Source organism: Calliphora vicina, chromosome 2, assembly GCF_958450345.1.
Source record: "Calliphora vicina chromosome 2, idCalVici1.1, whole genome shotgun sequence".
Classification (NCBI taxonomy): domain Eukaryota; kingdom Metazoa; phylum Arthropoda; class Insecta; order Diptera; family Calliphoridae; genus Calliphora; species Calliphora vicina.
Genome location: NC_088781.1, coordinates 10970307 through 10996493, shown reverse-complemented (window position 1 = coordinate 10996493; position 26187 = coordinate 10970307). Strand labels below are relative to the sequence as shown.

Sequence of the window (26187 nt, the reverse complement as noted above, 5' to 3'; positions counted from 1 at the left end):
TTTAACAAATGCAAAACTCTGCTGACAAGATCTAACCTAACTGTTAAACATGATTTGACCCTGCTTTCCACAGAACAAAAATTAGTTTATAAGCTAATTTTAATATAATTAAAAAATTTACGCTTTTTATATTAATTTTTTTTTTATTATATTTTTATTTGTTCTAGGAAATAACAAAAAATTAAGTGATCTTTTTTGATTAATTTTTATAAATATGATGCAATATTGAAAACAATTACAGTGATTTTCTACATTACACCTAGACATAGAGAATTTTATATAGAGACGAGACTATAGAGAAATACGCATAGAGCGAAATATAAAAAAACTCAAACAAAAAAATTACTCAAAATAATCAAACATACGAGTATTGTTTTTCCATAGATTTTTTTACAAGTACATTCTCACAACTTAGGTTTTTGACAACTGAGTTAGGTCTTTAACAGGAGAGATTCCGATCTATGTGTATTTATATATGGACCTGACACTTCGTTTTAACAAGAATTAAACAAATCATATGTCTGATACAACAACAAAATACATTGTCTAACATGTATTTTGTTGTTACAAGAGTTAGGTTTTTGAAAAAAGACTTGGATTTTAAAAATTGCGCCTCGTCTCTATGTTAATCTATGTCCCTAGACCCTAAATATTTAATTTAGTCACTGTCATAAAGTTTAGAAATTATGGGTATAAAATTAAGCCTATAAATTGAGAAAAAACATTCGCAGAATTTTGAAAACTTCTAAATATTTTAAATATAATGTAAATCTAATAAATTATAAAATACATTTTAAATAGAAAAAATAAATACAAAACACACGAGGAAGTTGAATTAATTGATATAAATATAAATTTTTTGAAATGTTGAAACGGTACCCGCTGAAAACTTTCGTAATGACCAAAAATACCACCAACAAAATTTTTAGCTTGTTCTATGAAAAATATAACATATCGAGCCTTTAGCGCCAAATTATCGTATGCGACAAAACACAAATTTTACAGGAGAAGGTTTTTTTTGATTATTTTGAAATTTATACAGAGAATTAAAAATGTTATGATGCGATATAATATAATTTCGTTCAAGCTATTTGCTTATTTCTCAAAAATATTTATAACTTTTGACAATTTAAAATTCATGGAATACTTTATTGAAAAATATGACAAAAAATGTTTTTTATTGAATTTTTGCATAGATACAAATTTTTCGAATTGAAATAAAATTTTTATTTATGAATAGTTTTTAATGAAATTTCACAGATATGTAGATTTTTCTATTTAAAATGGAAAAATAGAAATGAGTTTTGAAATTTATTATCAGCAATCCCGCAATTAACAAAAAAGTGTTGAAAAAATTCAAAAATGTTAATTTTTAGTTTTTTGGCTATAATATCCATATCAGGGTCGGGGTTATCAGAAACCTTTACAAAATAATTAGAAACATATTAGGCCACCTAAAATTGGTTACTATATTTTGATATCGAATATGCGATTTTAGAATTTTGACCCTAAAATTTAATTTTACATAAAAATAGATGTTTTTTGAATGGACCTGATACCCTTGGTAACAAAAATTTTTTAATTTTTTTTCATTTAAAATATTTTATGAAAACTTAGCTTTCAGAAAGTATATATTCCTTATACATCCATTTCAGAAATTTTTTGAGATAACTTAAAAAGACAAAAATACCTTTTTCCCAGAAAATTAGCGAAAAATCGTCTTTTTAAATTCGAATGATTATAACTTTGGACTTAATCATTATTTTTAAACAATTATTTTTCTAATTCACATATAAATGTGTTGTTACTCCAACAAACGAGAATTGAAGAAAATCGGAAAATATTTGGACCCGCTGTTATCAAAAAACTGGAGTGCGGTGGGTAAAAATTTTGAAAATTTAATTTTCAAATGCGAATACCTCCTGAGCTATAAGAGATATTTGATCGGAACACAAACGAATAAATTGGATCGTTTTAAAAATATAACATGCCCGAGGTGTCCTACTTTGAGGACCCTTGGTCGCGCCCCGGTGGGCCCATGAGGTCAAGGTTCAAAACTTAAACTCGACAACACTTTTTCTTTACGCATGTGAAATTTCATTCAAACCAATCTAACCATTTGGAAGTTACAGATTTATTTCCCTCTTTTTTTTCGATATCACTGTATGTCGCTTACGATAAATTTAGTTTTCTGTAAAATATAAACATTGACTTACGATAAAATCTTACCCGCAATAATTTTTAAGTTATTAACAATTTTGATATTCTGAGAACATCAGACGGTCCATAAAATTTTAATTTTTGCAATAAAAAAAATTAGAAAATGTCGCTTACGATAATTTGGCGCTAAGGGCTCGATATACAAGTAAATATGGATTTATTTTAAGTAAGAATAAACTTTTGTTTTAATATTTCTCAAAATATGTTAATTTTGTTCCTACATTTCTTGTTCTAGTGGCCTGGCGATTTTTTAATAACTTTAACATTTTTCCACCAATTTTTGTCTTTTATATCTTATTAGAACGACAATTAAGTAAACATTTCGATTCTTTCTAAGTAATTATTTAATGGCAAAATTTAAAAAAAAACTCACAAAAAAATAATTTTTTCCCCTTGTAAATGCATCTCAAAACTAAATCGAAAATCGGCACGGGTTGACCTTCTTAAGTAAGCTGAAAATTTTTTTGGTGGTATTTTAGGTCATTACGAAAGTTTTCAGCGGGTACCGTTTCAACATTTAAACAAATTTAATTCTAAGGGACACTCTAATATCCATATGTAAGTATGTCGGTAAAATTTTAAATATTTGATAACAAAAAAAATTTCTTATTAAACAAATAAACATTTTAAAAGAAAATGAAAACAAATGTATGATGATGTATTTTTAATTATTTCGCTAAAACGACTTTAAACAATTCAAAAATAAAACGGAAAATTGTGTGTGGCTAAATAAAAATACCTCAAAACAACATAAATAGAAAAAAATCTCGTGTTATTTGTTTTCAATTTTCAAGTATATATCGTTAGCTTAGGGTGCAAATGAGCTAAGTCCATTTCCACAAATTTAGCAGGAGAGTCTAAAAACGTTCTGAAGTCCTTGGTTTTAAATAGGTACATTAGGTAAGGTACATTATAGTTCCTATTTTGGGACTTAGCACATTTTTTGTTACTTTTTTGTTTTTAGTGGACTAGCTCATTTTCTTTTAACAATTTTTGGATCGTTTAACTATATTATTAGATTTATAATCACTATTGTCACTAAAGTTGTTTTCAAAAGACAATGGAGAAATGTTTTTGATATCAAATATGTCCTTAGCTAAATTATGATTCACGATTTTTGGTAAATAATTGTAAACTTTTTTTACACAAACAGAGTATTTTTATTTATTCTAGCGTTTTGTATTCAAATACAAATTTTCATAAAAAGTGGACTTGGCATGTTTGCTCACTAAGCTAACAATATTAATAATACGAAATTCAAAAAAAAAAATTAAAGCGAATAACTATATTTTAATACATATGTATAGGCGAAATTTGTTGTTGGTGTCACTCACTCTAGGTGACTTTCATTAAGAAAAATCAAGGACTTTGGGAAATAACACAATTAACTTATTATAATTTTAAAAATTCAAAAGAATAAATGTAGAGGATGAAATATTGTACGCAAAGTTCAGACCCTTTTTTAATAACCATATTGAGCATAGGAATATTTATAGTAAACTAATTTTACTTACTTGTCATCCTTATCGTATTTGGGAAACGTTACATTATCCAGCAGTACAGATGATTCACTCTGTGGCTCAGCTGAAATACCCTGAGCACGTTGACGCTGAAACGATTGACCAGATTTTCGAACACCACCGGTAGCCCCGGCACCACCACCACCACTGGCCACCCCACCACACGGTGTTGTGGCCCCACTGCGTGAGAACGGAAAAACACTCTGAAATTTATCCAAATGAGATTTAAGTTCAGCTATTTCCGTATCTTTGAATTGCAGGGCACGTTGCATTTCTTGGATTTTGAGATCCTTGGCATGAATTATGTGTATGAGACGTTCCTCCTGGACTGTGACCGGCACATACGAGCTATTAAGCACATTAACACCGCCAGCGGTATGATCCATCATTGGGGCTGTATTTGTCTGATTCGAAATACACAAGCCCTGCATTTGGGCGGCTAGATTGTATTTTTGCTGGGCACAGTAATCAGCAGTGTGATAGACAGCCGTTTGTTGTTGGCCGGTGGGTTGTATGACTATGGGATTGCCGGTGGGCGATGTGGCGAAGATACCCTGCGTTTGGGCCTGCAATTGCTGGTACCGTTGCTGCAGCTGTAGCTCCTGTTGGTGTAAAATATTGCGGGTTTGAAAATTCGGATCGGTATTGAGTTGTTGAGCTCCCGTCGGCACAGTACCGTAAATAAGCGTATGCGTTAACACGTCTGTTGTATGCAAGGGCAAAGATAACCGTATACCAGCACCCGGTGCGTTGGTGTCTATTAGCGTGCCACTTAGCACTGGCAAATTATTATTGTTGTTCACAAGACCCAGATCGGGTTGAAACTGTATGTTGGCGTTCGGATCTTGCTGCATTTTAGCTAAATTCTCTTCTTCGTTCAAATTGACTGCCGGACTCTCCGGTTCTGTCTGCTGCCGCAGTAGCAAATCTTTGTCGTTGTGACGTAATTCCCTATTAGCGCTGTTTACGTCTACGTCAACGATTTCGTTGTGCTGATGATCTTTATTATTTAAATGTTCTTTTTGATCTCTTTCCACCCGATTTGGTTGCTCTATCTGGTTGTTATTATTGCCAGCAGTAGCAGCGGCCGTTGTTTTTGTTGCAAATGTTGCGTCAGGTGTTTGGATTTGTGTTTTCTCTGCGGGGAAAATTTCCGCCTTTTCACTTAAATGTTTTTCCAAAATATTTTTAGTTGACGTGGGTGTTGAGTTTTTCTGTTTTCGAAGGGAATTTAATAATTCACTATGACTATGTTGTTTTGTTTGTTGTTGTTGCTCTCGCTCTCGCTGTTGTAGTTGTGGATCTTGACACTTTGTATCTATTGGATTCTCTTGTTTATTTACGTTTCTATTATTGTTTATTAAGTGGGGATCTAAGGCATTTAATAAGGCACCATCGGTTGGATCTAGTGTCGCAACAGATCTGTGTATATTCTGCGATTCTTCTTTTACTATTTCGGTTTCTGCTGTATTTCTATTTGTTGAGCTAGAAGGAGTTGTTGTAATAACATTTGTTGTATTTGTTGTTGTAGTGGTTGCTGCTGTTGCTGTTGTTGTTTTATTAACATTATTTGGATTGCTGAGGTTGTGATTTGTAAATATAGCATCGTTGGCTGTATTGTCTGATGAGGCTGGCCTCTGTCTAGCGAAGCACAGCCGATCAAAACAAATACGCATGCAAGCGATTTTGACGTTTAAACGCTGACGAGTTGTTTATCAACACACAACAAGCCCTGTAAATACAAATGAGAAAAAAGAAAGTAAAGAATTAACAAAAGCGAACAAAAAAAACAAAAATAAATGTTATCAGTAATTTTCCTTTACGTTTACAAAAATATACATCCATACATACATACATACATACATAGTATTTACAAAATTATTTGCTATTTGACCCACATACATATAAAATGACTGTAGATACCGTTTTCTGTCACTATCTATCTGTATTTCAGTATTTGTTTATTTGCGGTGCAAATTAATTAGAGTTCTCAAGAAGAGGTTAAATTCGAAATAAATATTTACATACCATTACATTTTAGTTTACATTGTTTCAAAAAAAAAGAATACGAAATGTCGCTTTGATAAATTCACTTTGAAGTGTCCTCATTAATATGAAAATGTGTCATGATTCCAAACTAATTTTTAATGAAAGAATTAAGCCAATCATTACTAATGTTTGAGCTTTATCTTGAGCTGGCAAAAGAAAAGTTCAGACTCAAGGTTGTACAACATTTGATAAAACCCTGTATGTTAATGGCAAAATAATAACAAAAAATGTTTATTTAAAAAAAAATTAATACACTAAAACGTGCTAAATCCATTTTTTTATGAAAATTTAGATTTTATTACAAAGCGTTAGAATAAGTAAAAATACACCGTTTGCTTAAAAAACGTTTACAATTATTTTAGGTTTTCTCCTCGTTATATGCAAAGGTGCTAAGTCCATTTTTATAGTAAACATTTTAAAATAATTATCTCAGTCAAATGGAATTGAGTATAGCTAAAGACTGCATCAGAAAAAAATCCTGCCAAAATATTTTTTTAATCACGTTAGCTTTTAAAAATATGTCAGATATTATTTTTTCTAAATTAGTATTTTTCAACAGTTATTTCGGTCAAAATAGCGAAAAAATATTTAAAACTTTTCTAAAAAATCCAATAAGGACCTTTAAAAAAATAGCAAAAGATTTGAAGGTTCATCTGGTCAGGTCACAGTGTTTCCAAAGCCATTAAACAGTATATCAGGAAAAAAGGTGTAACAGATATTGGTAAGGCAAAAGAAGTAGAACAACTCTTTCGAAGAGCACCGAATACTTCTATTAGAAAAGCTGCTCGTTAAGTAAAATTCTCTGATTCTTTTGAGCGCAGATCCAAAGCCATTGCTGGTTTGAAGTCCTATAAAGTTCAGAAAGTTTCAGATCGCAATGCGTTAAAGAATTTAGAAGTTACAGAACGGCAATACTGGCATCTTAGAGAAAACATGACGGTTGGAAAATAAAATGTAAAAACCGATTTAGAAGCAGTGGCTGGGAATTTTTCATTGTGAACAATTTCTTAGAAAATTAAAAGGTTGAGAATTACGTGGAATTAGATGTAGACATTTTAATTAGCTTAAGAAATCTTGGACGTAATATGAGCATAAAAATACACTATCTGCAACGTTATTTAGACAAGTGAAAATCTTGGATCGTATAGCGAAGAATAAAGAGAACACCAAGATTTAAAAGTAATGGAAGATAGATACTGGGGTCACCGGGATATACATATGATGGGAGATTACTGTTGGAGTATCACACGGGAGTGTCCTAAAAGCTTTTAAGCTGTAAAATAATTTTATAAAAGTTTTCAAGACTCAATATCATTGCAGACCTGTTTAAATAAGTAATAAACAAAGGATTTTTTTTTTACAAATTTTGAATCTCCTGTAAAATTTGTGAAAACGGACTTAGCACCTTTGCACACTAAGCTAACGAAATTTTGTTAAAGCTATAAAGTCCGTAATACTGTTAAAAGACAACATTTAGTCTAGCTATAGACGCGAAAAGCTTATTATTAAAATTTTTAGATTTTTGCACAGTTTTAATCTCAAACAGGGTTTAGTAAACTGCAATTTGATATACTAAATTTGACAAGAGAGTGCATAAGCATTTTTTTAAAAATAAATTCTAATCGTAAATAATAAATGTTAAATTTTTGTATTAAATCGAAGCACCTAATTAAAATATATGAACTTTTTAAACCCTGAATGGAAATTTGTTTGAATTAGCTGCTGATAAAGTTAGTATAATAAAACATTTGTTTTGTTTATTTGCAGGTGCTGCTAATTGGAAATGTCTGAATTAATGTGTTTTATAAAAGTTGATTGCTGATCTAGAAATTTCTTTAGAGCAGTTAAATTTTTAAAAATTGCAATTATTAAGAATTTCGTTACATCCAAATTTAATATAAAAAGGAAAATATTGTGTTCAATAGATAAAGAAATCGATTGTAAAATAAATAATAAACCTACTGAACCGATTTGCTCAAGTTTGGAATGTGATGGAGTTAAGCATTGGCCACTTAGTACGATTTTTTAGGAATTTTGATTATTTGAAATATGTGGACAATCACTTAAAAAATGTTTATGCAAATGATCGAGAAATTAAAAAATTATATGAATCATGAGATTATATGATGTCAAGATACATCATGGAAAATGTATTTAAACAGTTTTATAGCCTTTCAAAAAGCTGTCTACATTCAAAATTTGAGAATATATAATTTGGACATTTACGAATTTTATTTATTTATTTTAACAATTTCAATACAATGTTTGTAGTTTTCTAAAGGCCATTTCAACAATTTCATAGATTTCATTTGACTTTAATGGTGTCTTAGGTAGGCTGACATATGTATAAGAGTATCGCCCCAAGTTAAACATTTTTTATGTTTTAATTTTCAAAAATTGTTAAACAAAACAAAAATCGAAATGATCACCAATCGTATAGTAATAAATAAATGAACTAAATTCTGATTGGGTGCAAAGGCAACAATTACTTTATTTCAACTAGATACTAGATAAATGTAACATAAAAAGTGTGGTGGTACAACATATATATGCACATAATTGTATATTTAGGGTATGCAATTTGTTAAAAGTTGCAACTATTACACGATTAACTTTACTTTAATCGAATTTTATAATGTAGCAATAAATGAGCAATTCACAATATTAACCCTTTGACGACCAAGGGGACACCGGTGTCCCAAAACGAAACTAAACAACGAAAAAAAGAATGGGTGCCATTTCAATTTTAATTAGTTCGTAAAAGTGTCTCTTATTAATGTGTTTAGATTAAAACAAGTTCGGTTATAGCATTTAATTTGTATTGTCTTTGAAAATTGACAGTTTTATTTTGGTACTGTGTTCAAGAATTGTGCAAAAATGTTTTTAAGTGTAAAATTGATTTTTAAAATTTTATATTGCGATATATATTCGGCCTGGTAAGTTCATTTTTGTTACAAAAAGTTATAAAATCATTATTCATGTTACGTGCATTGATATATGTCAATAAGCATGAGAATGGGGAACGAAAATTTCCACTTTAGGACTAAAATTCCAGTAAATCCGTTAAAAATGTTTTTGTTTTTATTTCAAAATATGTTTTTTTGGCGGTAACTGATTCACATTAAATAGTCAAAATGATTACTTTTATCCAAATAATCTTATGATCGTGAAAGGGTTAAATAATTATGCTAACAAAAATAAAAAGAATCAAGCCAATATCGGATACTTTGTTTTTACATAGTGAAGCGTATCCCACATGCTTTCTGCATCGATCGAAACAAATAGTAGTCGGATGGGGCAAGATCTGGACTATAAAGCGGATAAGGCACCCACTTATTTCTAAATAGTTTTAACAGGTATTACAACACGTAGACAAGTGTTGTCTTGATGGAATATTACAGTTTTAAGTCTGGCCGCATATTCTGGATGTTTTTCGGCCAATGATCGCTTCAAACGAATCACTTGTGTTCGGTGCAACTCATAATAATTCCAAACACCATGGATATTTGGCTTTGGTGTCGATTCGGCTGGTTGACTAGCTTCATTTTTCATCGCAAGTAATGATTCGGTGCAAAAATGATTTTCATTTATAGCGTTCAAGCATCTTTTCGGCTTCAATTAGCATGTTACCGAAATTCCCTGCTTTTCGATGAATCCTGCAGCTCGCAAATGTTTTGAAATTGTTGGTTGAGTAACTCCCAATAATTTTGCAAGCTCTTGTTGAGTTTGACAACATATCATCGCGGCTTCGCTGGGTTGCGAGCATCCGAAATGTCATTTCTTCCAAGACTCTGGCGCATAAATCAGGCTGATTGTGACCGATGACATGGGTTATGTTGGCTTTGAGGGTCGCTTTGATTTGTGGCTTATTCGCATAGACCACCGACTTAAGAAAACCCCACAAGAAAAAGTCTAACGGGGAGAAATCGTACGATATCGGTGGCCAGTTCACATCACCTCCACGTGAGATGACCATGCCCACAAATCGATCCAATGTGGCATGAGCTGTGTGGTATTATCGACCTTGACGGTGATAGTCTGCCCAACGGCATTCTCAAAGAAATGTGGAACGATGACGCCGCCATCCAAAAATCCACACTAAACAATGAACTGTGTAGGATGCATCAACTTGTAAAAAAATTCGATAAAGTACCTTTTGTTCTGCGGCTCCTCCAATTAAAGGCTCATACAAAATGAGTAATTGGTCAAAGAGCAGCCAAAATTTTTTAAATCTTTTATTTTTTTACCAGTTAATCAAGAATATCATTTCATCTGAATACCCTAAATTTTTTATTTGTATGTGAGCGTAGTACCATTGTGACCAAAACCAAACTTTCATTGACTGTCTGTCGGCTGTTGTCTGAATATTTAGTGGCACAGTTTGCGACCAACAACATGTTCGGTTTATTCTATTCTGTTCTCTAGACTATTTACAAGATAAACAACGCGTAAGATGCATAAATTTTATACTGTCGATGTTGTTCAAATATGTGTACCACATATTTGTTGCTTACGCATTTATAGATAGATTTTCATGTATGGATTTTACGTATAAAAGAAACGCACTTTATTTTTATGAGCCAGTAGGAGGGGTAAAAAAATAAACATTCTTACACAATTTTGAATACATTTACTAACGGATCGCTAGAAAAAAATTATTAATTTTGCAACAATTATCCACCATAAACGACTCTACAGGTTCTACTGCATGTTGTGGCGGTGATGTGGCTTTAAAATTTTACAAAAAAAAAAAATTATAATAAAAATTTATTATAAATATGAGTCTTAGGAGAGAATGCATGTGTTAGAGGAGCATAGTTCAGTTTAACAAACAGAACCAGATATATTTTTTTAGTATATAAATATTTTAATATACTTATGGCTGCAAAAACACATTAGACCGCCTCACAAAATGTGTGTTTTTTATTTCATCTAAAGGATAGTTTATAAAAATTTAACAACATATGGAAGTTATTTAGATAAGTTACGCATAGTCCAGAAAATTACAGCAGAAAAGAAGGACAGACATTCCAATATAGTGACAAATGATGAAACTAAATTAATGTTTGATCGTTTTAAAAAGAGCTAAAGAAACTGATCATTTGAAAATTAACTTAAGAAACTGTTTAAATTAACATTAACATTTAGTTTAAACATAATTTTGCTACCCATTAATGCACCGCCAATAACGACAGATGCCAATTTAGTATCTAAGATCGCTAATAGAACTAATGTACACAAACATATTAAAATTGCTTTGCTTCTTTTTTAAGTAAATTTAAGATAAACAAATTTACAATTACATCAATTAGTTATTGCCAAACAATTTTGTAATAAAAATTTAAGCAAGTGCGCGTCTGTGTTTTTTTTATACTCAAAGACTTTACAAAAAGTTTATCATACGAAATAATTTTATTTAAAATTGATCGTACATTTCAAGCTCTATACACATACTCTCGCATACCTACATAATCACGTACATAATTTCCATTCATTGATATTGTAAACGGGAAGCAAAAACAATCATGTAAGAAAATATATAGACGATCAACACCGATCGTAGCTTATAGTACATATAATTAGATCTGATCGCAATACCAGACGTATTTCTTTACAACTTTAATTCGCTAATGATGAATGATGAACTAAAAAGGTCAAATATAATCTGAACTTTAGTGATCATAAGGCAAAAAATTCCATTCATTGATGTTGTAAACGGAAAGCAATAACAATCATCTATGAAAATGTAGACGATCAACACCGATCGTGACTAATAGTACATATAATAAGATCTGACTTATTTCTGTACAATGACGTAATTGAAACATTTTAATAAGCTGCAAAGGTTAAACATAATCTGAACTTTAGTGATCATAAGAATTTAAAACATAAAGTTAAATAATAGCTAATTTTAAGCAGATGGGAGTTAGAAACAGCTATTAAATCCAAACATTGAGATTGTAAATGGGAAGCAAAATCAATCATATTAGAAAATATATATGATCATCATTGATCGTGGCTTAAAGTGCTTATAATTAGATTTGATTGCAATACATGACTTATTTCTGTACAACATTAAATTGCTAATGACATATTTCAAACATTGTAATGAGCTGCAAATGTCAAATATAATCAGATCTTCAGTAAACTAATTTTATTGGAACTTGTAATAAGAACAAGTTTTCGAAATAATATTACGAATGTCTAGTTTATTTCAATATAAATAAAATTCAAAGTTAAATTGGTAAAGTGTAACAAACATCAACTCAAATGTCTATTACAAACCCCATTTAGCATCAATCACAATGTAGGGTGCTTGAAACAAATAATACAATGTTTGTCGTGAGTGGGAATCTCGATTTATACTGTAGGGTTGGAATTCTAAAAATAATTTTCAAGGCGAATTTAATTTTTAAAGCTATTTAAATATAAAATACAAAAAAAACAAAACGAAACTGTTGTAGAGATATCAAAAACAAATAAATAGCGGAATAAGTTTTCGTTAGAACAAAACTGACATTTATAAACAAATTAAAGAAAACAATAACAATAACGATTGTTTCTATGAATTGAAAAAAAAAAACATAGCTGTAGAGTTATCAGCCTTAGGGCTAATAAATCAGTGTGGGTTTAAATGCTAGTTTTGTAAAACTATTTTGTAATTAAAAGGCAGAGTTTAAACTGAACATCTGTAACTCAGTAATATAATAAATTATTAGAAGTTTAAGAATTTTCGTAAGGCAATACCTAACATTTTTATTGAATTTAAAATAAAACATTCAGCATAACAATGCAAATTTATAGAAGTTGACCTCAGAAGAACAGCTAATTATTATAGCCTTCACCTTAGTGGGAAGGGTATATATGTATAAGTTTGTCATTCCGTTTGTAATTTCTACATTTTTCATTTCCGACCCTATAAATATATTATAGATAGCGGAGTCGATTAAGCCATGTCCGTCTGTCTGTCCATCTGTCTGTTGAAATCAAATTTCTGAAGATATCTTCGGGATCCAAATCTTCAACAATTCTGTCAGACATGCTTTCAGGAAGTTTGCTATTTAAAATCAGCAAAATCGGTACACAAATGGCGGAGATATGAGGAAAATACCAGGACAACCTCGATTTTTGACCTATTTTTGACCTATATCTGGATTACTAAGTTATTAATATAGACAATATGGATATCTAATGATAGATATTTCAACGACATTTGCAACGACGTATATAAGACCATAGTAAGTTGGACCTACAATGGGTCAAAATCGGAAAAAATATTTTTAAACCGAATTTTTTTTTCACCAAAAAAAATTTTAAATTAAAAAAATAAAATTAAAATTTAAAAAGAATTTTAAAATAACAATTAAAAAAAAAATTTTAACAAAAAACGAAAAAAACAAAAGGTTTTTATGTGCTTCGAAAATGTCGAACAAAGCGTTATATGCAGGAAATTTTGCTTTATTTCTTTCTTTTGAAAAAAAGTGCAGCTAAAGCATTTCATTTGCTCATGAAAGCTTATAATGAATGTGTTTCATCGGTTTCAACGTGCGAGAGATGGTTTGGGCTGGCCCAGGCCAGCTATTATAAGCTGCTGAACCATCACAGGGAACCTGTACCGAAAGCAACTGATTCGTTTGATGGGAGCATTGGAAGAAAAACGCCCAGAATATGCGGCCAGACATGAAACCGTAATATTCCATCATGACAACGCTCGGTCACATGTTGCAAAAGCTGTTAAAAAGTATTTAGAATGAAGTCCCCCTCTGACTACTATTAGTTTCGATCGATGCAGAACGCTCTCTCTGTGATACGCTTCTCTTTGGAACAGCGTATCCGATAATGGCTTGATTCGTTATTGGCCTCAAAAGTGGAGCAGTTATTTTGGCTCGAAATCCATATGTTTTGCCAGAAAGATGGGGAAAAGGTCATAGCTAACAATGGCCAATACTTTGAATAAATTTATATTGCACAAATGTTTCAAAATAAAAGCTGAACATTTTAAAAAATCCCGCATTTTTAAGTCAAGCACCCAATACATAAAATTTTAATAGTGCCGAATTTTATAGTAGTATTAACCTTCGGAAGATTTAAGTCATTTAAGAAACAGAACTTTATAAACGAACTATGAACAACTCTGGACAATGGCCATAAAAATGTGGCTGTCTATTTTATACTTATTTGTATTAAATTTCTGTAAAGCTTTATTCCGGGATGAAAATTGTATGGCGGCTAAGTGAAATCGTGGACCGATTATCACCAATTTCAATATGCTAAGTTCTTGATCCTGTAAAAAATGTGCAAAATTTTATACAAATATATTAAAAATCGTGATGTGTATTAAATTACTTAAATCGACTCAGACAGTGATCCCCAGTTGATTGCAAATTAACAAATTTTCATATCAGACAAATGAAAACTAAACTAAAGAACTTATTTTTCATTCTTAGGTTTACAGGCCCATAGTGTAGTTATTTATATAATTGTTCTCTATATATATTTCAATTAAGCACAATTACAATTATTACATATGGTGGATGCGATCAGAAAAACAACGACAACAAGCACAATAATAAGAAAACAAAAAATTAAAATCACTTTCGATCATACAGACAAAAAAAAAAAACCTAAATACACAACATGAGAGTGCTTTTAATAACTTTAATTTTTATTTTTATCGAATTGTGACAGCAATAAGTTGAACGTCCTCATAATTAATAACTGAAGTCAAATATTTGTCTTGAATAAATTAAATGTCTAAAGTAATATTTTAAATAATTTGTGCGGCATTTTGTAATGCATACTTAAAAGATCAGCAGTAAATGATTTTAAATTTTGTTTAAATTGCCAAAACAATGAACTTAAATTGTTTTTGTCAAAAACAAGGATTTCCATGAACTTGTCACGTTGTGTAAAAGGGTCAATTTAGATCGATATCTCTTAACATATATATTTCCTCACTGCTCTAGAGAGAATCTAATTAAAGTGATCGATTTAAAACACTGACTCATCTAAAAACTTCAATTGCTACTCCACTTAGCAACATACAACTTTTAAATATGTATAAATATCTTTCATTTAATTTCTAATTAATTGATCTAGCTAGGAAGCCATATTGCATGAACTTCAACAAGAACATTAAAAAACAAAAGTGGTTTAATATTTAGCTTTTTAAACATTTGTTTTCCACTCATTTGAGTTAAATTTTTTTCAATTATTTTGGAATGCGGATTAATTTTCAATTGTAAATATTCCATAAACGAGAGTAAGTGTACATTCTTTTCACATTTGGTTTATTAGTTTGACAATTGTTTTTATTTATAGCACTTTTTTGTGCAAATTTAAAAGGAAAACAATTTAAACCAATCAAAATCTAGCAATCGTTGTTATAACTAAATCAATTGAATAAATTTTTTATCGTTTGATATTGTAAAACGCTTTTAATAGTGGACGCTAGCAGTTTGTACACTACTATTTGTTTTTTATTAATAGAAAACAAAACAAAAAAGTAAATTTCATTTACTAAACAGCCGGTCAAAACTGGGAGCTAACACTGTATTTAATGAACGATCAATATAGAATAACAGAGATTCCCAGAAGTTTTTACAAGATTCCAAAGGAATCTCAGAGATCTCTATTTAAATTAAAAACATCCTATTCCCTAGTAAGATCAGCACGTAAGATCAGCATATGCTTTTATATAATAATTATATCAATTTGTTTAACATACTTGCAACTGATCCAGCTATTAGAGAACATCTGCTACGCGGATAGTATTCGCGTTAACTAATAAGTAGTGTTTAGTGTAAATAATCAATTAACTAGGTTATTTATTAATAGCAAAACGGAAAAATATTTAAAAATAAAGTAAAATTTGTAAACTTGTTGAAATCAAATTATTTACTACACAAGTACGAGTACAACGTACGCTGACGATGTGAGCTCTTAACTAAATTTAAACTAAAATATTAAACATTTTTGAACAAAAAAACAATTAAAAAAAAGTGTTAAACGTTTATCAGAATGTGTAGAATTTACAAGCTACATGTTGCTATATATAAGTAAAAATAACAACAAAATGACAAATGATCGATGAAGTATAAACTGGCTATAAAATTGGCAAAACCTCCAATAAAGTTTATGTCGTTTTGTCAACATAAGCAGCCAAATACAAACACTAACTAAATCGCCTACTAACCAACATTGATACAATTTTAAGACACTACCAGACAGTACAAGTCCAAGTACCTCTAAGTGCAGTTAGTTACTTACGTTCATATCGTCGAATTCTTATTATTATTATTGATTACGCTTTAGAGTATAGAAAGAAATTAAACGTTAAAGAAATTTAATCAACAACAAATTAATAGACGTAACACGAGTAGAGAGAACAGCAGCTTAATTTATTTATAAGCCATGAAGACTGGAGGTCCAACAACCAACCAGTCCATATTTGTGGCATTTGTGCGTTGTGTTAAGATTATTGCATATTTGAACACCTGTAGCTATTTTGGTTGCACGCATGTATACGAGGTCCACTGCTAAAGTCAAAGATTTTTGAGCACTTAGCCCAATGATCTGGTTGAAAAATTTGGCTCCAGAGAGATAGATTTTGCACACATTAGAGTCATAAAAGAAACTTTGGCAAGTTTTAACAAATTATACTTTTCCAAGACTATCAAGCAGTTAGAGGATCATTGTGAGAATTACTTTACTCTTTTAAAAGTCTTCTGTGATCTTCTTAAGGTAGGGTCAGACTACGCAAATTATTTGACACAAGATGTTTCATGTGTTTGATCAAAACTACATCAAATAATTCATGGGTGGATTTTGTGTTCACACTGTACACATTTATTTGCCATATTTGTTTAATCAAAGTACACCGAAATACTATCAAACACACAAAGGGGAAAATATATTTGACTTGTGGTCACATTTATGGTAATATTTGTTCTAAATAATTATTAAATAAAGCTGCAAAACAACTTTAATTTCTTTCATCAATAAAAAAGACATTTCTAGAAAGTAAAATATTACCAGATTTTGCTTTACATTTGAAAGAATTATGAAATTTCAGTACTTTTATTTAAGCGTCAAATATTTTATGTTTCTAGTTTGAACACAAAATATTTTTGCACTGCAAACAAGAAAACAGCTGAATTTGGTCAAACAAATTTATTTGCCAATATGAAAACATTCTTGTAATGTGACCAATGTGTGACCACTAAACAGCAAATATTTTCCTGCATTTTGGGTATTTTTTTATTTGATCTTGCAATTCATTTGCAAGATCAAACAGCGTCAAATAACAGCTGTTGCATCATGTGTTATCGCAAAAGTAGTGTTGCTATATCTTAAATTAAAAATCGCTAAATAATGAAAACAAGCTTGAACAATTTAATAATATAATTATTAAATGTTTATTTATTAAATTATATTACTATCACAATTCATATTTGAAATTGAATGGAAATGTAATTATGTTTTATCCCAGTAAGCACCAAACACCCAAAAATTCAAGCACTTGAACATTTTGGCTTGAATAAATGTTTCCTTTTTACTGGAGAATGCTACTGAAATAAAGTGTAATACAACTTTTATTCAATTTCTTGACTATAATTCAAGGCTTGAATTACACTTGCTATCAACTTGAATTCCAGTAAAAATGCTTATTGTTTTTTTAATAAATATTATTAATCGAACATGACTTTTTCCAAACTTTTTTCATTCAGAATAAGAACATGTTTACAAATATTATAAAATTTTACGGAAATGTTTACCTTTTTTACATAAATTTTTAATTAATTCCAATTCAAAAAATTGTGGTCAGATTCAGTCAATGAAATATTTGACGATAAACGTCAAATATTAGCTGTGTGTGACCGTACCTTAACGCAATATCTTGTAAAATATAAAAAATAAACAAAATTCAATTTGGTTTTTTGGATTTATAATAAAAATTTTTATATGATACCAAAATCAGAAAAGTAAAATATGCTATTAGAGATATTCTTCTTCTGCAGTAGAAAAAAATGTAAACAGATCATACTGTTTAAGAATTATTTTTTAATTACAATCAATTCATACCATTTATGTATGTATAAAAAATTTTCTTTGATTTTAAATTCAATCTGTATAAAATTTCAGTTAATATTCCATATGTACATATGAGCAGTTTTAAATTTTGAAAATAGACAAACTCCATGTATAAATAAAAAATAATCAAACATCAGACTATGTTAAACGTATAAAAATATAAATCGCATAAAATTGCAAAAATCGCAACATAGACTTCATGTCTTCAATTAGTTTTTCTCCCAGTATGTCATCCTAGGCTGAATGACTTTTATGTGAAGAAGAAGACTTCATTTATTGATGCAATTATTTAGTGAAAATAATTTAAATAACAAATATTAAAGAAATATTGAATATGTATTTATGTTTAAAATAAAAAATTGTGAATTTGTGTCTTTAATTTAGTACGAAAAATATTTAAATAATCTCCTCTTATTTTTCCGCCATGCTGAGCAAATAATTTTCTGTTTTTTTCTATTTGATCAAACAATTATTTTATGAAAGTGTTTGATATAGTGTGACCACACGGCAAATATATTTACTGATTCTTTTTCGCAGCAGTTTGGTCAAACAAAAAGTGAAAAATTAAATTCAATATATGATAACAAAATTCAATAAATCTCTAATAAAATGATGACTTTACAATTCGAAATAAGTGCTTTAACCTTAAAAATATTTGCAAGATCAAATTATATATTTTTTAGGTATTTATGTAGCTAGTGGTCACACTTTGTTCACATTAAGAAAATATTTTGTTTGCCGACAAATAATTTTGTTTGACTAAAATCATCTGTTTTGTTGTTTGCTCTAAATTTTATTTGTGGTCAGATTCAGGCAATGAAATATTTGACGATAAACGTCAAATATTAGCTGTGTGTGACCGTACCTTTATACTTGGCAGATCACTTTTGTTTAAATTAAATTCATTCTTAACTTATAGAATTGAATTCTTAAAAACGCTTAAAGTATAATAGATAAAAATTTTCCAAGACTTTATAAAAGTTAAAACATGATTAAAAGATATCCATTACTCTTCTTGAAGTACTTTATTAACCTTATATTCTTGGCAGATCACTTTTGTTTAAATTGAAAAACTCTATTGATGTCTTGAATTAAATACCTTAGGAATTACACTTTCCCAAGACTACTAAAAAGTTTGAAGATAATCGTAGGAAGTATTTAAATCTTATTGAAGTATTCAAGACCTTCAAATACCTGGTAGATCACTTTCGTTAAAAGATTGGAATCTTAACAAAACTTGATGTTTGACAAATTGTACTTTTACAGGGAGTTATAGGATAGTTCAAATAAGTGAATTCAACTTTTGAAGGTCCTTTATAACCTTCACCTATTTTGAAGATCACTTTCGCCTTAAATTTAATAGTTTATTGGTGCTTCGATTTCAATTTTTAACGTTTTCAGAAGAACATTACTTTTCTAAAAGTCTTTCGCGACCTTCATATACTTAGCAGATCACTGGTAATTCAAATACCTGGTAGATCACTTTCGTTTAAAATAGTCAAGAATTAAATTCTTAACAAAACTGGAAGTTTGACAAATTACACTTCAACTTTTTAAAGTCTTCTATGACCATTACATACATGGCAGATCATTTTCGCCTTAAATTTAACAGTTTCTTGGTGATTCGAATTCAATCTTTAACATTTCCAGAAGAGCATTACTTTTCTAGAAATCTTTCACGACCTTCATGTACTTGGCAGATCACTGGTAATTCAAAAACTGTTAAACTTTATTAGACTCCAGAATTAAATTCTCAACAAAACTTCAAGTTTGAAAAATTGTACTTTCCCAAGGAGTTATATAATAGTTCAAAGAAGTGAATTAAACTTTTGAAAGTCTTTTATGACCTTCACATACTTGGCAGATCACTTTCGCCTAAAATTAAATAGTTTATTGGTGATTCGAATTCAATCTTTAACGTTTCCAGAAAAGCATTATTTTTCTAGAAATCTTTCACAACTTTCATATACTTGGCAGATCACTGGTAATTAAAATACCTGGTAGATCACTTCGTTTAAATTGGTAAACTTTATTGGAGTCAAGAATTGAATTCATAACAAAACTTGAAGTGTGAAAAACTGTACTTTCCCAAGGAGTTAAAGAATAGTTCAAAGAAATTACTTTTCTAGAAATTTTTTCACGACCTTTATATACTTGTCACATCACTTTCGTGATAAAATATTGCACTACAATGCTAGAGGTTTTATATGCCATTCATATTTTAAGCAGATCACTTACGTTTAAAATTAAGCATGTAGATTAAATTATATATTTCCAAGAATCGCCAAGAGCTAGAGTTAATGCATTATACTTTTAAAATCTGTTATGACCTTCACATATTTGGCAGATCACTTCCGTTTAAAAGAAAAAAAATTATTGACGACTAGAATTCAACCCTTAAGCTTCAAAGAAGAGCATTCCTATACTAGAATCATTGTATGACCTTTATATACTTGGTAGATCACTTTCGTTGAAAATTGGAAACTAGAAATGAATTCTAAACAAAGTTTGACAAATTGTTCATTTCCAATGATATCACAATGTTAAAGTATCATTGGCTGAATTATATTTCAGTTCAGTTTAAAATTAAACATAATATTGGCGACAAAAATTGAATCCTTAGTAAAGATTAGAGGATCGTTCAAAGAAATGCATTCATTTTGCCGAAGTCTTATACGATCTTCATATACTTGGCAGATCACTTTTAAAACTAAAAACTTTATTAGTTTTTATTATAATGAATCCTGCATAACGCTTAACAATGTTAAATTGTAACATTTCCAAAGCAAATTGTACATTTCCAAAGATATGACATTTTCAGAGATTGGTTAAACAAAACGCATTACTCCTCTAGAAGTCATCCATGTCCTTTATATTCTTGGCAGCTCATTTTCGTTAAAAACTGACAACTTTATTGTCGCAAAGAATTGAAATGAAAAATTATGAATCCTTCATATTCTTGGAATATCACTTACGTTTAAAATTTATAACATGAATTGTCACTTCATATTTTTGTCAAATCACTTTCATTTAAATTTAAACTCATTATTGGCGAATTAAAATTATTCTCTTCCATGACTAGCAACGATCTTGAGGATAGTTGCAAGACGATGCTTACACTTACGCTTTAAATTAAACACATTATTGGTGATAGAATTGTATCCTGAAAAATGCAATTTGTATTGTGTATTCAAAAACTTTTAGTGTCCACCTCGTAGGTGCATATGAACATATATTGCATTTTTACCGTTGCTGCCTCAATAAGCGCCAATGGGCTTAACATCAAATGTTTCCATGGCATGCGCTGCGTAAATTTGTTATTTTTCTTTTAGTCCATTCAACTTAAGAAATGACAAAACCTCTATTTGTAGCAATTACCAGCTTTGACAATTGCAAAAAGCAAAATGTAACCAACGAAAACAAATGATCGATCGTAGTACAAAACGATCGATAATTCTACACCCTGATAGTGGTGGAAAAGGAGAGCATATAAAAGAATATGCGAACATGTGTACGAAAAAATGGACAAAACTATAATATGAGTATCAATTTCGACCTAGATGTGATACTATGTAAAAAAAAAACACTTACATGGAAGTGCGTATAGTTAGTGAATTTGACATTTTTATTGTGGATTTATTAAATTGGATTACGGCCTAGTTTTAGGATAATTTATTAAATTGTGTAAAAATAAGTTTAAAATGTTTGGGATTAATATGTAACACAAGCTAAATCTAATTTGGAGGTGGCTGAGCCCCTCCTCATACTGATATATCTGTGGCAATGATCTTAGTGCTGTGTTCATTTAATACAATTGATATATTTGAGTTGGGAAATATTTTTAATTTTTAGGAATTAAATTTTAGTAGCCAATAATTTTTTAAAATTTTAAACGAAGTATATCAGTATATAAAGTTAATTGAAGACTTCTGAACTCTTAGTGAGCTTAGAAAATTAAAATGTTACAAACCCATTGCTTTATCAATAGTTTTTTTATTTTATATAAAACTGATCTACCAAGAATATAAAGGTCATATAAAGCTACTACTTGCATGGTAAATAATAGCCTAAGAAAAGTATTTATCCAACTCCATAATTTATTCAATTCTAGTCACAAATAAAGTTTATCAATTTTAGCGATCTGCCAGTGATATGAAGGCCATAGGAGGTTCTAGAAGAATAATGGAAATCATTCAACGGCCATCTAATTTCTGATAGCCTTTGAAAAGTGCAGGAACCAAGTAATCGAGATACTAACATGTGTGGAATGTATAAGATCGTGTTGAGTACTAGCAAATATTTAGCAAACATTTAACGTTTTATTCAAAATATTTTCTACAAAAGTTAACAATCTTAAACATTCACTATGCATTTCGTCTTTAAAATAAAAGTACATTTTTTGCTATTGAAAACGTTACAAAAATTTTAGAAATTTTAATTAATGTAGTCAGTGATCCTCTCGTACATTTGATAAGAGGTGTCGGAATTAAAGAAGGAACAACTTCATCATATGTTGAAAATGTTAACGATTTTATGATTTGCAGTTGCACAAAGTGAATAAAATCGGGTTAATATTTGAACTAAAACAACAGTATGAGCATTATGTCCAATGAACGTACGCATTGTATTTCAGCACATATTTCTGATTTGACAAATGTTTTATCAATGGGAACGAATCAACCTTAATACAAAATTTTTATTGAAAATAACATCCTGAAATACAAAACATAATAAAAATACGATTAAAGACTTAGTGACTAGTTACTTTATCATCCTAGTATGAAGACAATTGTCCCTACACAGAATATATAGAGATAGTCTGGTAGCTGGTCCAAAGCATTGGATACTAGCTGCAAACAGCTAGTCCAATTCCAAACTGAAAAGACTCCGAATCACAAAGGAATATTAAGTAACAACAAATTCAATTGTCGCAACGAAACTTTTTGCCCCATGTACATATGTAAAACTCATTTAGACCTGATGTCTAAAAACTTGAGGACTGCTTCACGATATCGAACTAAAGGCTTTGTTCGCTTTCTGAGCGATAAAATCAGTTTTGGGTTTCACAAACTCCAAGTCTATCCGATCAATGACTTGATTTGGTTGCTTTATTATCAACTCTACGAAGCCAAATATCAAAATCAGTCACTTGCTGTTTTGATTTTAACAAACTTGGACTCTATCGAACGAAAGTTTTGGATATAAAGGAATTCTATCGAAAATTTTCTACTTTCAACTTTGCGAACGCAAATGTCAAAATCAGTCATGTCAATGTCAAATTTTCAACAAACTTAAACTCTGTCCAACGACATTTTTCGATATAGAGGAATTTAAATTCCATTAACTTCGATTTCATTCGCTTTGTGTTGCGTTCGAGGTGGAGGATAAGACCATTATAGTATATAACCACAAGCAACGGAAGTGGTGATTTTGACACGGAAGACAAAGATCACCCAGGCCAGCCAAAAAAGTTTGAAGACCAAGAATTGGAGGCATTACTCCATGAAGATTGTTGTCAAACTCAACAAGAGAGCTTGCAAAATCATTGGGAGTTACTCAAGCAACAATTCATCCAAAAGCAGGAAAGATGGGTACCATACGAATTGAAGCTTTAAAAGAAGACCATTTGAAGACCAGCCAAGCAGCCGAACCAAAGCCCAATATCCTTGGCGCTAAGGTAATGCTTTGCATTTGATGTGAGTAAAAGGGTCATATCTGCTGAAATCTGATCGGACTATCACAGGGAACCTTTACCGAACGCAACTGATGCATTAGAAGTGAGCGGCCATAAATGAAGGCATAATATTCCATCATGACAACGATCGGTCACATTATGCATACCAGTTAAAAAGTATTTAGAATGAATTGTTTGGAAGTGGGCCCGCTTTATAGTCAAGACCATGCCCGACTACTATTTTTTTCGATCAATGCAAAACGCTCTCCCTGGGATACGCTTCACTTTGGAAAAGAGTATCCGATATTAGCTTGATTCGTTCTTGGCGTCAAAAGATGAACAGTTCTTTTAGCTCGGAATCCTTATGTTGCCAGAAACATGGGAAAAGGAAATGACCAATATTTTGAACAAATATAAGATGTACACCCAGAGAAAAAACAACTTAAAATCAATAAAAACCATATTGAATCAATAAGAAACATTAATGAAAGTCTAGTAATGTTGAAATTTTTTATTTCAATATGGAAAAATTTTAATTTAAAGTTGAAAATGATTGATTGATATTGAAATCTATTATAATGAACATTATTGAATTAATATGACGCGTTCTTATTTTTAAGTTGGAAGTTTTCCCTCAGTGTACAAATGTTTCAAAATAAAAGATAAAAATCTCGCATTTTTAAGTCATATACTTAATAGTTAATAACCACAAGACACGAAATATTGAAGAGGAATTAATTTTAGAGATTTACCAAAATATTTAGCATCCGAATTACATTTTTATTCAATCGGACCAGTAGTAAGTAGTCATCGCTGACAAAATCATTAGTTTGTCAATACTACGATTTGTTCATACCAAATAAGTCCTTTTTAATGTATTGACAAGCTGCTGCCTTAATTCTGATGACACTTTGCTAAAAAAAACAAGTAAGAAAGTATGGTCGTTCAAAAACATTTTTTTTTTAAATATCAATAATTTATATTCGTGAGTGATTTTCGGAAGTGGGCCTTATATGGGAGCTATGACCAATTATGGACTGATCATAATGAAATTAGGTCGTGTAATTTATGTCTATATGAAAGTTATTTATGTTGAATTTTATGTATATACTGACATTTTTAATATATTTATGCACATTAAAGTGATTTTCGGAAGCGGGTCTATATGGGAGCTATGACTAATTATTGACCGATCGTAACAAAATTTGGTGACATGAATTTTGTGTATATAAAACTTATTTGGAGTGGAATTTGTGGAGATACATACATAAATTAAACATTTATGACCGATAAAGTCCACTTTCGTCAGTACATTTGTATGGGGGCTAAGTGAAATAATGGACCGAATTTTGATCGAAATATCTTCAAAATTGAGACCTGTACTCTGCGCACAAAGTTTACATAGACAGCCAGCCAGACGGACGGACATCGTTTAATCAACTCAGAAAGTGATTCTAAGTCGATCGGTATACTTTAAGGTGGGTGTTAGACCAATATTTTACATACTTTACATTGTACTGAGACATAGCACCATCAAATAATTATCTTGTAGATGATCGGGACGTTCCTGAGAACAGTGAGTGCCAGGAGGAGTTCTATACATTAATATATATTTTTCACAATTCCACTTAATTTATCAAAACAATTATTACCCATTATTGTTGACTATTATTAATGTTCTAACACCAAAAAATATATTTTTTGAATCACAAAAATTAAAAAAGTTAGCACAAAAAATACTTATGCACAAATATTTTCGGGGATTTTAGAAAATCAATTAATCATCACATCTGTCTCCGATCATATGTTAAATTAAACAGTTTACCTTTGAGAGATAGTACATGATCGATAAACAAAAACAAAAGTAAAAAAATCGGTTACTCTGTTTTCAAGGTAATCGGTGATGGCAGATGTGCCCCTACGGCTCGTGGTCCCCCTTCTAACCTATATAAGAAATTTGGAACCTGTCATTAGTTATTTTAGTTAAAAAAAGCAAGCAGGACAATGACATCAAATCCATAACAACAATAACATTTATTTTAATTTTTTTTTTTGTTTAAAGACACTTGATTAAGTATATTTTTTTATTTTCTTGCACATGATACAATTGGAAGAGAGAGAGAAAAAGAAAAAAAGAAAACATAGCCATACAAATTAGTATGTATGGATTATTTCCATGTACACAAGTATCTGTATGCTACAATACAAAAAAATAAAAATACACCCAATCAAACATATGTATGTAGATATTTTTCAAATCAAGCAAACACACACGTCATAAAACAATGATCGATAAGTAATCAAAACAAATTAACTCAACCCAGAACAAATTAATGAATCAGTAAAAGTATTTCATGTATGTATTTATTTATGTGAATGATTGTCAGACAATTCTAACGAATTTGTCTTGCCCTTTTTGCCGAGCTCCAAAGGGGGTTGTCATCTTTTTGTAGGAATTTAAATTTAAAATTCAAATTAACTAAATTAAACAACATGTGTGTACTCATTATTTATTATATATTTATATACAGATACAAACAGCCAAAAGGACTGACTGGGCTGGCTGACACGATCGCTTTTGGTTGACTGGGTCACATGATCAATTTTATTATTTTTCTTACTACTTGTTGT

At 30.2% G+C, this 26187-nt stretch overlaps 1 protein-coding gene across 2 annotated transcripts in view; it reads right to left on the bottom strand.

Moving 5' to 3' along the window:
- The window catches only part of for (cGMP-dependent protein kinase for), a 92844-nt gene that overhangs the window by 45377 nt on the left and 21280 nt on the right, over nucleotides 1-26187 (bottom strand). For both annotated transcript variants that reach the window (XM_065500590.1, XM_065500591.1), the window contains one exon: nucleotides 3735-5472. In XM_065500590.1, the coding sequence (XP_065356662.1) occupies nucleotides 3735-5416 (1682 nt within the window). In that variant the 5' untranslated portion in view covers nucleotides 5417-5472. The remainder of the gene's footprint in view (nucleotides 1-3734; nucleotides 5473-26187) is intronic.